Source organism: Aedes albopictus, chromosome 1, assembly GCF_035046485.1.
Source record: "Aedes albopictus strain Foshan chromosome 1, AalbF5, whole genome shotgun sequence".
Taxonomy (NCBI): Eukaryota; Metazoa; Arthropoda; class Insecta; order Diptera; family Culicidae; genus Aedes; species Aedes albopictus.
This window is the reverse complement of record NC_085136.1, coordinates 253,384,035-253,396,755: the sequence shown is the minus strand read 5'-3', so window position 1 is coordinate 253,396,755 and position 12,721 is coordinate 253,384,035. Positions and strand designations below refer to the sequence as shown.

Below are 12,721 nucleotides of genomic sequence, written 5' to 3'. Positions count from 1 at the left end.
TCCTGGATGCATTGTTGGACGAACTCCCGAAAAAAAAACTTCTTGAAAAAGCTCTTAGAGGAACTCCTGGAAGAATTACCCGAAAAGAAACTGCTGGTTTGAAAGACGAATGCCGAGAACGGTAAAGTCTCTCTAAACAAAAAAAAACTGCTGGAAATATTCCTGGATAAACTCCTAAAAGTATTTCCGCAGCAACTGTGGGGAAAAGTTTCCTGTGAAACTCTTGAAACGATTCCTGGAAGAATTATTATCGGAGGAATTGCCTATTTAAAAGGGTATTCTTAGAGGAACACCTAGATGGGTTTTCGGCGGAACTACTGCTACTACAATAAGGAATTGCCGTTAGGTTACCAGAGGAATCGTAGGAGGGTTTACGAGTAGTAATCCTAACAGAGTTTCAGGAGAAATGTTTGACAAAAATCGGAGGAACTCACGTTTGTTCATGGAGTCATACCTGGGAAAATGTGCAAACCAAGTACAGAAGTTGATAGGCGAATTTCCAACAAGATTCCAGAAGCATCTTTTGCTTGGATTCTAGCTTAACCCTTCAGAAAAATAATATGTAGAGAATGGTTTCTGATACAAATATAAAACCAGAGTACACCTTTGGTCTTGAGACCATCAAAACGCAAAAAAAAACTAATTTATTTACAATTTGTATGCTTCTAAACACACCTTATTTATTTCAAAGTATTTTTTCTAAGGGGCTGTTCATAAACCACGTAGACCAAATTTTGGCCATCTCAGACCCCCCCCCCTCCCCCCTCGTAGACTTTTGTCCATACAAAAATTTTGAAATTTGTATGGAGCGTAGACTTTGGCCAGACCCCCCCTCCCCCCCAAAAAGTCTACGTGGTTTATGAACGGCCCCTAAATGCCCCCTCTTCCATCCTCCGCTTTCTCCAGTTAGCCTAAGGACAGACTTGTGAGAATCCCAAAATGGCCGCCACAATGGCCGACTTTGGCACCTACTCACGATTTCGACGGCACAAATCTCTTCGTAAACAAAACCAGTGTACCTGAGCTTTTTAATTTAAGCTAATTACATGTGAGCAAGAAGAGAATAATGAAAAACATTGTTGTTTGAAGCTTGCTTCTTCAGATTTGTGCGTTTGAAGTTTCGATGCAATGTTGAAGCGGGATTTCAAGACGTTTGTCCCTAATGGTTAAGGCTATGGATCGCCAATCCGGAGACGGCGGGTTCGATTCCCGTTCCGGTAGGAAAAATTTTTTCGGCTCCGTGGGTATAGTGTATTATTGTTCTTTAAAGGGAATGGGAATTTCTCTTTTTCTGTAGTTGCAATTTCTTCAGCATTTTTTGAGATTTTCTTTAATCTTTGTTTGATTAATATTGACAAACAATTAGAATTATAAAACTAGGCATTTTCTTTGATAATATTTTTATTTAATCCATTATTAAAACATGCGAAAATAGTATTGAAATTCCTTTAGCAACGCCTTTGACAATTGGCAATTTTATTGAGATTCCTTCTATAGTTTCTTTGTATTTCAACTGCTTCGGCCATTCCTTTAGAGATCCCTTTGGCTGTGGAGAAGTAGCTAGTAAGTTTAAATTCATAAATTAGCCGTGTAAAAAAAAAAGTTTCCCTTTGCCAATATCTTTGGAAATTTGTGTGCGAATTGCTTCAATAATTCTTTTAACATACTGGGAAAACTTGTAAGCACGAAATGTTGCTGATTGACAAATTGAGACTTTAACCAACTAAGCCGCAGAACAAGTAATGATTCTGTGGAATAGAAAGCCAAACTAACTCCGAAGCCACACCGTGAACACTCTTTTTCACAAATTCATCTCTCTTTCGGCTTAGATGCCAATCCACGATACACTCGCGTTTGTGCCCACTAACTACAAGTGAGAGCGATTTTTTTTATGAAGCCAAGACTTACTCTCGCACTCCGCATACCTAGCCCCCATTCAGTTTGTTTTGCTGGTATCTAATAAGTATGCGTCGAGACTCTCTAAAATAAAAGCTCTCATTTTTGAGTAGCGCCCATGCCGCACAGGGACTGTGTTGGAAACACACATTTTTTTAAATTGCTCGTACGCTCACATTTTTGCAAAATATCAATATTTTTTGGTATTTGAAGGTGGTTTATAAACCCAGTGAGGTTGCCATGTCGAAATTATTGCAAAATACATGCTCATGTGAGCGTACGAGCAATTTTAAAAAAATGTGTGTTTCCAACACAGTCATGTGCGGCATGGATGTTTACTAAAAATGTGCAGGCCGAACACATTTTTGAGCGTAGCCGTTTTTGCGTGGAGCTCGGCACGATCGGACGTTCTGACGACCAACTGGTAAAATTCCACTAAAAGGGCTAAAGCGTTTAAGAAGGCATAACTGAAAAAAATGATTGCCGGAGGAATTTCTGGGTAAATTCCACAAAATTAAAAAAAAACTAAAAGACTTGCTAAAGCAATGACCAAATTGATTGGCAAAAAAACTGCCGTGACAATATCCAAATCCTTACCTGCCTGGTAAAATCGCCAAATAAAGCCAAGTTTTTTTTTCTTAAGGAACTCTCCAAGCAGTTCCTAAATGAATTACTGACGAATATCTCTGAAAGAAGTAGTTCCAAACAAATTTCAGAAAGAGTTCCAAAGGAAATGCCAAACATAAATTTGCAATCCCATTGCCATTTAAGTTTTCAAAGGCGTTACCGAAAGAATTCCCAAAAAAATGGAGGCATTGTAGTATCCGAGCATTTCGGTTGGTCTGCCATCAGCCGATTTGTTTTCCCGCACTCAACTGATGATACGTACATCTGCCACAAAATTGTTCGCTAAACTGAGGTACATCTAAATTTCCATACAGCACATGCTTACGCATGATTGACGTTTCTGGTACATCTCGCACGCTAGGTGTCAAGTTAGCGTTATCGTTTTGAGAGCACGTTCACAAGCATTCATTCGTGCACGCTAAAATAAAGATAATCGCACACGGAATGATAAGACTTTCAAATTGTCCAAACTCTCAAAATATACAACTCGTAAGCTGACACCTCTGGATATACAGTCATCAAAATGTTGCTTGAATTTACTAGAATCGTTCTTACTTTATGTGGAAAAGCCCAATCATGCCCAAATTTTTTACCTCCAATAAACAATTAGATGATCGGCTATCAGTAAAATTGTGATGCATTTTACGGAAAGTTACAGCTAATTTGACATTTTTTTGAAAATGAAAATTTTGCCCAATCATTTTATCTGACCCCTGTTAATATTTCAGTTCAAACATTTCAATAGGTCCTATCTGCATTTGAGAGGCTCTCTTTGTTAACTTTCTCTTTCAATTATTGCAATGTAATGGTACATTTTTCAACTAATTTTGCAGTACAAATCAAAAGGCGATTGTTTTGACCATCGTTCAATGCAAGGAAGCAATCAAAATACAAATAAACAGCTGAGATATTAACGAAAGAGATAGAAATCAAAGAGAGCCTCTCTTCTGCAGATTGGACCTTTAGACATGTTTGGCCTGATTTTGTTGAAACTTGAAGGCTCTTTGAGCACCTTCTTTCAGAATCTTCCACGATATTGAAGTCACTATTCCCAATTCAGTGATCCAAATCAGTTTCTTTCATTTTTTCTTCTCATTATTCTGTAACACAATCCCTCCGGAGACACACTGCGATAGCCATAATTCCATTCCATCCCTCATTATCCAAAGCATAAACAGCTTATACTTTCCCACATGTTTAGGAGAGGACACATATGTATGTAGATACATTTACTCACATGTAATCTGCCATCGAGGTCGGATAGCGTCCATCCGGCCACAGCATGTAGCAAACGGTCCTGGTTTTCCCGTTGTGGTACCTACGTGAGTGAGGAAAACGAAATAAAGCAAGAAGCACATCAGCGATGGAAATGACGAAAATTGTATTTTGGGGATACCGGTGGTGGTCACAGCTTGGGCAAAGATCAGAAGATGATGGAATGAGTCAAGGGCATATGGTAATTCAATTACTGCCAGAAAGGGAATCCTAATTTTGGAAGAAAAATAAGCTCACGACATTCATCCCTAATGCACACATCTTGTAGAGATGTAGTATACCCGATTATTTTTTTTAATGCACGAATCGTTCTTGGAACAAGATTTCATGAGAATTGGTTCGAAATTGACTGAGTTACGGTAGAACAACGGCTCGTGAAAAAAAAAAGAAGGAGGTGTATACTGTTCCAAAAATGTTGCTTGAACCAACGTTGGTTAGCCAGGTCGGTCAATAACTATCCAGACGTGTCTTTCACGGGCATCGTAGCATTCATATTGGTCCCACTAAGACAACGTGCGACATCGTATAGAAGACGAATGTCGCCGGTATTTACGGCTTTCTCGCCTTTGGGGGCTGTCCATTTATTACGTAAGGGAAATTTTGCGATTTTTCGACACCCCCTCCCCCCCTTGTAAGATTTTTTGTATGAGAACCCAAATATTTTTGTATGGTGCGTAAGATTTCTCAAACCCCCCCTCCCCCCAGAAACCCTTACGTAATTAATGGACAGCCCCTTGTCGGCTAGTGAGCGCTACATGAGCGCTTCACTATCTTCTCGAGAGCCGAATAGCGCTGACGGGATACGGCTTTGGCTCCTCATGTTTTCGCTCGCTCTATCGCGGTTTTGCCTTTCCTTCGCTCCTTCATCTTCCTCCAGGTGTCATCTGTTATCCACTGCTTTCTCTGGGTGAGTAGCTCACCCAAACTATTCTCGCCAGTGGCGATGAAGGTGTTCTTGATGACGCTCCATTGATCTTCTACGCTTCCACCTTCCGGAATATCCGCAGCACGGTTCTCCAACTTCTCGTCAAAGGACGTCTCCACCTACCCATTTTCTGCTTCTGTCGATGGATCCTCGTAATGCGCAGTCGGATCTCGCCGTTTAGAAGATGATGGTCGGACGCAATGTCGGGGCTACGTTTGTTCCGTACATCCAGGCCCGGATTAAGGATTGTTGTGGCCCGGGGCCAGAACGAATGTGGAGGCCCCTCGGAGGTACAAATCTGATGAGCAAAAGTGTTTTTCTTTGTTTTTGAACAATAAAGCTAATGTTTAGTAAGCATAAACGGTTTTTGTGGGGGCCCCTAAAAGGCGGTGGCCCGAGGCTCTGCCCCACCCCGCGCTAAAAGTCGTTGAATCAGTTCGTAATCCTTTATTTTCGGTATGTGTAACATTTTTTGGGTTTCGAGAACAGTAGGTTGTTGGCCTAAGGTCTCCTATTCACCGTGGTGGGGCTTAGATTTGTGCGCCGCCTATATTTTGCTCGGCAGCGGCGGCGGCGTGAATCGGCGTAAAAAATGTTGACCGTAATATCAATGTTTGGGCCTTCACCCCCCACACACGACGCTGGACTCATCGGTTGAACCTGCAGCCGGCTGGTAGAAGCTGATTATATAATTTAGCAAATGCTATTGTGACTGACTCAACATTGCTGGCTACCTGCAACCAACGATATCGTCTACAGCGTATATGCCTTCGGTAGGCTACCTACGGCTAGGCATGGATGTGGTGGATGTAAACAACCCATGGACAATGGTCGGCTAGAGAAGGACTCTCACATTGATCTGGCCGATCGGCGACGTTCTCTCCAGAGGTGACGTCACTGATATCGATCATCAGAGCACGGAGGATGGTTGGCTTGAGCTGATGATGATATCAGTGGCAGTCCAATCTAAGCAATCGTCGCGATCGGTCGCTATACAACTCTTTGTTCTATTATTTACCACATTGAATTTCGCACGTTAAGTTAATATAGTACTAAGTTGAATTCCGGGGTTTCACGTTACACTACAAACCGAAATTACCAAGTGCACGTAGTCGAAGTTCTGGTGGTAGTTTAGTTAGCTATCGTGGTAAAATCCGCCGGTCTTCTGCTGGTTGGTCGTTAAGGGAAGTGTATACTGGTGGCGATAGTTGGTGCTAGCTGGCGAACCAACGTACGGGATATTGGTGTACCGCCAATTAGTGAGACAAAGTGCTGGAAAGTTGGCTACTGGAACCCAGGCTGGACAGAGGACCTTTCTAGCCTATCGAAGGTGAGTTCCGGAGTCGACATATGGTCCTTCGAACCGGATAACGCTGAACCGGGCTGGCGAAGTTTAGAACGTGAAGAATTCCTCCATTGAGTGGCACCGCGGTTGTCGCTATTGTCATCGAAGCTATAATAGCAAATCGCCATCCTGCCTACCGAAGAATAGGAGAATTCGTGGACAAAGGAATAGGCTGTTGGCGCGTACCCAAGCCAAGCCAATCTGTGGATTGATGGTTACTCTGTTGGTTTCCTGTACTAAGGATTCAGGGGGCCTGATTACGAGTGTCACTTCACGGCGAAAACCAAAAAGTGACACCGGTAATAAGGACGGTGAAAGTGATTCCCCTTTGATTAACCCACAACTTTTTCACCGTGGATTCGCAATGTGTCACCGTGATCGATTTTCACCGTGAAGTGACACTCATAATAAGGGCCAGGGTAACTTCTTCTAGCATCGGACTGGGTGGACAACACTAAGTTTGCGCCGCCTGAGGGTTTTCCAGGTAATTATTAGGATACTTAGTGTATGTCTTGTCGAGGCTAGGCATTTCTCCAAACTTACACAACTTTCGTTCATTACCACCCTACTCATCGCCATAACGGAGTCAACGAGCAACCTTTCTCATCGAGACGGAACAGACGGGAGCACTTCAGGATCTCGGACCGTCGTATACACCATTCCCGGAGCGGATTCAGGATTCGATACTCCAACTCTCGAACGATTGTCAACTGCAATCAGCTAGTGGACCCAAGCAAGGAGGCTGCGACGTGGAACGTTGTCCAGGTTAGTGAACATTTAGTGTATGTCCGCCGAAGCGCGGCCGTCGGATACGCCACTTTAAAATAAATTTTATCCTCCTTGGCTGGTTGTATGACATTTGCCAGAAAGTCACTTGCCAGAATGCCACTTGCCAGAATCCGTTTGCCAGAATGGACCGTTTCCCAGAAAACCATTTGCCAGAATGCACCATTCGCCAGAAGACCATTCCCCAGAAAGGACATTCCCCAGAAAAAGTTGTATTTATCAGAATAAATGTTAATTTTATGTTTGGCTAGATTCTAGGCCAGATTAATAGCCTTGACATTGGCCCAACAAAATTCTTTTTGAACAGTATATGATGTTCGTTGATTCCAGGAATAGTTATAGCAATGACTGAAAATTTGAATCATATTCTAGTTAACAATCAGTAGCGATCTCACCTTATTGCGTATTAGCAAAAGTGTCATTTTTTTTTCATTTTTTTTATCTCTATGTAAAAGCTACAAAAGTGAACAAAACATCTTAGTTTAGATTGTTCAATGAAGATTTGTTTAACATATTGTTGAGGTTGAACTGTTAAAAAACTAATCACGACATTTTCCTTCTTTTAAGCGGGGGCTGTTCTTGAAAGGAGTGCTAAGTATAAGGACCAGTAGTTATCTTTGAGTTACTAATATTTTGGTGTCGCCTAAGAGATGAACCAGCCTCGCGCTGAAAATCTCTCTAATACAGACACCTAAACCATTTTGGTATCAGGCTAAAAGCAAGAAGGTCCTCAGGCTGAGTGAACATATGACAATACGGTGATCAAGCAACATTTGTAACACAGTTTGTATTTTTAAGCTCCTTATATTGTTGATTCCATATGCGATTTTCACTTCTTATGGAAAAGGTTGTTCTTTTCATAACATTGTTGTTTGGTGCTCGAACTGCTAAATATCCCTTCTAACAATTTTTCTTCTTTTCATCAAAGGTTGTTCTTTTGGGAATCGCTGTTTTGTGGCGCTCAAACTACTAACTCTGTAGTAGATTCACCCTTCTTTTGATAATAGGCTGTTCTTTCAAATTACGCTGTTAAAGATTTGGCAAGCGACAAATATGTTAACATGCCCTTCTTTAAACAATGGGCCATTCTTACTATTGAAACTGTCATTGGATTTTGAAGTGGCCAAACTGCTATCCTTCTCATAAGAAATGTATCCTTCTTTTAATCAAAGGTTGTTCTTTCGAGTTGCTGTGGTGCAGTATCATCATCGTCTGCAGCCATAAAGTCTCAGGTCTTTTTGACGAAGCATTCCATGGCATAACGTCCAAACAAAAGGCACAAATTTTTGAACTATATTTCGTATTAAAATATGTCATATGGACCGGGGCAGTATAGTCCCGTACCTTTTAATTTAAATTTAATTAAAAGGTACGAAACTGATTACACTCATTCGAAGAGGGTATTCTGCTTAGAGGGTTCGAAAAGTCGGTACAAGATAGTCCCGGATGTTATGAATAGCCCTTGTGGTGGTCTTACAGCTAACTCCATAGTTTGTTTTCCTTTTTATAATAAGCCAACTAATTATTATTTTTTTCTGATTTTTTTTTACTTTTTTCTTAAAATTGGCAGATTTTTTGAAGTCTATTATCCGATCGGTCTAACAGGGTCTATCTATTCAGCCCAAAAATAATTCCGGCCTAACCCAACTAACATTTTTGCTGTATAAGAGCTTAAACGAGCTTTCTTCCAAAAGCGTTTGCTCCATAAGCTTTTATGCAGCTACTTTTGTTAGTAGGGAATTTCTTTCTGCCTAATGACCCAGCATAGATATAACTATATCAAAGTTGATATGACAGAGGAACTTAGTTACATCATTTCCATGACAAATTTTACCTTCCTTTGAAATTTAGGCTGTTCTTCATATTTAATTCAATCTGAAACTTTTCCTTTTTCAATTAAAAGATGTTCTCTTTATAACAGTGCCTATATATCAATTGGCATAATGAATCGTAAAAATTTAACCAAAGATTTTAATTTCTATAAAGTTAGGGCCCAGGCTTTTGGGTCTCCAGTTAGCCTAGTGGTCAAGGCTATGGATCGCCAATCATGAGACGGCGGGTTCGATTCCCGTTCCAGTCAGTGAAATTTTCTCGACTCTCTGGATATACACTACCCTGACGGAGTCACAAAAAGTATTGCAACAATATTGCATCACCCTGACTCACCTCGATATCTCTAAAACCAGAACACCTACAAAAATGCCGTCTTCAGAAAAGTTGTTGCTTTTGGTCTTCTGAATAACTTTCCTGAAGACAGCATCTTTGTAAGTCCTCAGGTTTTGGAGATATCGAGTTGAGTCAGGGTGATGCAATATTGTTGCAATACATTTTGTGAGTCCGTACTTATGACGGGTAGTGTAGTGTATCATTGTACTTGCCTATACATGCCTATACTTATATACAAATTCATGCACACACTAAGATTTTTTCGCCGAATCTCGGCAAACCGATTGCCGAGATTGGCACCGCCGAGTGCTCGGCAACCATCTCGGCAAAAAATAGATTTGCCGGGAACTTCGGCAATCACAAAAATTGACAGCTGTTAATATTTTGCCGAGATTCTCAGCAAATATATTTGCTGAATTCTCGGCAAACAAAATTTCCAGTACGAATAAATTTGCTGAATCTCGGCATTTTCTTTTGTTTATTTTTCAGAATAGAAAGAATATTTTTAGCTCATAGAGAAACACAGTAGAGAAGTTTTATCCTTGTATATTTTACATTTTTTTTTCGAAGGGAATGCTTTTCAAAATAATCAACTGGTTGCTGGTGGTTTCATTCTCTTCCATAAGCAAACACACTGAACTCCCAACTGCAACTCCCGAACAGCTCCTCGAAGGACAACAGCAAATAGGTCCTAAAATAGATTGAGAAGATATGAAATTTAATAGCAATAAGTTACTTACAGAAAGATCTTACATTTTCGCTTCATTTGAAAGATCACTTCATTTTTACTTCATGTAGCACCTTCAGCACCACGTAACACTGTTTTGTTTTTTTTCTGGAAGGCTGTAAAACTGACAGTTGTATTGCTGAAATTCGGTAATCTCGTTTGCTGATTTCAGTACAATCTGTGTTTGCCGAAAGGTTCAGCAAAAAATGCTGTCAGTTTTCGCAGTTTTCAAGCAACTTGCTGATATTTCGGTAAAACGTTTTGGACAATCTCGGCAAAAGCGAGTTATTTGCTGAAGTAACAGCAAAATCTTGAGTTGCCGATTGAAATCAGCATTTTTTTCTGCCGAGCTCAAGAATCATTTTTAAGTGTGCAATGACAGGCAATGAAAGCCCTTCAATTAATAACTGTGGAAGTGCACAAGGAACACTAAATTGAAGCGAGGCAGGCCACTGTCCCAGTGGGGACGTAGAGCCATAAAGAAGAAGAAGAAGAAGAAGTTAGGGCCGTTCTTTCGAAACTGACAGAAAATAGGTATTTTCCTCCATCTTTTCGTAGAATACCAGAAGGATCACATAATGAGAAAACAATTTTATTTATTTTATTTTACTTCCCTTATATTTTATGATTTTATTCCAAAACATAACACATTCAACGGAAACATTTCATACAAATTCTGTTTCTGATAGAACAATAGCCGAGAAATAAGAGAAAATATTTAATTCTGGGGAATGGTCCATTCTGGCAAATGGTCCATTCTGGCGAATGGCTTTCTGGGGAATGGTCTATTCTGGCAAATGGTTTTCTGGCAAAAATAATTCTAGCAAATTGATTCTGGCAAATGGTTTTCTGGCAATTGTCATACAATCCCTTGGCTTGCATCCCTACAACCCCATATACTGTTATCGATTATTGAGGCTAACATAATCGAGGATAGAACGTTTTGGTTTTGGATACATTCGGATAGTTTGTTACGGGCATTAGTGCACCGCCGTTTTCTCTGGGTGAGTTGAACGGTATATGTGCAGCCGAAGTGAACCTTTTGGATACTACCGCCTTACTCTTTCTCCTCTGCTCATCAACCCACATTTGAGATTCCAATTCATCGACGTTGATGGACCAACATTTTCGTTGACGGATACGGTAGAGCGCGTCGGGAACCACTTAACGCCATCTAAGGTCAGTTAAGCACAGTATATGTCCTAGCGAAGCTAGGCACTTAACACAGAATACTACACCATCACTTTTCATCCGTTCAACATCGACTGCTTCGAGGATCATCATGTCGAGGAGTCAAGCATCGTACAAGGTGCTGGTGGCAATGTTTAATGACGTCATACTCTCATTCAATGATATCTGGAAGTTCGTCGAGAAGTTTCCGGCGGATGCTACCGCCAGCCAGATTACTGTCCGTTTGGACAGGCTCGACGATTTGTGGGAACGGTTCTCGGAATATCTCATCGAGATCAAAACTCACGATAACCACGATGATGAGGAGAACCCTTACGTAGTTGAGAGACAGATGTTTAGTGATCGCTACTACGAAGCGAAGGCGTTCCTGTTGGAAAAGGTTAAGTTGAAAAAGGAACCAGAGGACTTGAACCAGTCTGTGAGGGGTCTAAACACGTCTGGACTTAGGAACCTTGATCATGTAAGGTTGCCTCAGATCAAGCTTCAAACCTTCAGTGGGAACATAGAGGAATGGCTCAGTTTTCGGGATCTGTACTCTTCTCTTATCCATTCCAAGGCAGATCTTCCCGATGTAGAGAAATTCTACTACCTCAAGGGATGTCTCCAGGGCGAACCGAAGAGTTTAATTGATTCTCTCCAAATCACTGGAGCGAATTACAAAATTGCTTGGGATCTACTCCAAAAGCGATACGACAACAGCAAGCACTTGAAGAAACTCCAAGTTCAAGCTCTTTTCAAGCTTCCCAGCTTGACGAAGGAATCTTCAACGGATCTGCATACACTCGTGGAAGGCTTTGAAAAAATAGTGCAGACTTTGGATCAAATTATCCAACCCGGAGACTACAAGGATTTATTGCTGGTCAACCTCCTTTCCGCGCGACTGGACCCTGTGACGCGCAGGGGGTGGGAGGAGTTCTCTTCTGCGAAGCAACAGGACACGGTAAAGGAACTGACTGAATTCCTTCAACGTCGCATCCGCATGCTGGAATCACTTCCGGCGAAGTCAGTGGATACGAGGAGCGGCTCTCAATCTCAGCAATATGTGAGGACCAAGGCATCTTCAGTAGAAACCAGTTTCAGTACCGTACAAACACCGGGAGGACGTTGCGCCGCTTGCAGTGCCAACCACCCATTATTCCAATGCAGTGACTTCCAGCGGATGCCGATACCTGAGAGGGAAGCAGTCCTGAGAAATCAATCTCTCTGCAAGAACTGCTTCAAACCCGGACATCACGCGAAGGAGTGCCAGTCTAAATTTTCCTGCAGGCATTGCAAAGGTCGACACCATTCCCTTGTATGTTTCCGACCGGACAAGGATAGCTCTGCTCGGTCATCGATGGCTTCGAAATCTCCGAAACCTACTTCGCCGAGGGAAGTACAAGACCCCACTACTACGAGAACCAATGCTCCGATCAATTCCAGCACGTCTACTTCGTTAGTCTCGAATATTGCGGCTGGTGACACTGTAACGGCTCTTGGGTCGGTCCTTAGTGCGCAGGTTTTGCTGGCAACAGCCATCGTGATCGTCGAAGACAATAGTGGACATCGTTATCCGGCACGAGCTCTTCTGGATTCGGGTTCGGAAAGTAATTTCGTAACGGAGAGATTGAGTCAGCGATTGAAGACAACACGTAGCAAGGTAGACATCAAGATCCATGGGATTGGTCAAGCGGTGACCAGCGTCAGGCAGCGAATTGAAGCTACCATTCGATCGCGAGTGACGGATTTCTCACAGCGCGTGAGCTTTCTTGTGTTACCCAAGGTCACGGTCAATCTGCCGACG

The 12,721-nt window shown here is 41.8% G+C and overlaps 1 protein-coding gene across 1 annotated transcript in view; it reads right to left on the bottom strand.

Moving 5' to 3' along the window:
• The window catches only part of LOC134285574 (tachykinin-like peptides receptor 86C), a 545,193-nt gene that overhangs the window by 256,223 nt on the left and 276,249 nt on the right, over window positions 1–12,721 (bottom strand). Inside the window, exon 5 of the mRNA XM_062846624.1 lies at window positions 3,761–3,841. Within this exon, the coding sequence (XP_062702608.1) occupies window positions 3,761–3,841 (81 nt within the window). The remainder of the gene's footprint in view (window positions 1–3,760; window positions 3,842–12,721) is intronic.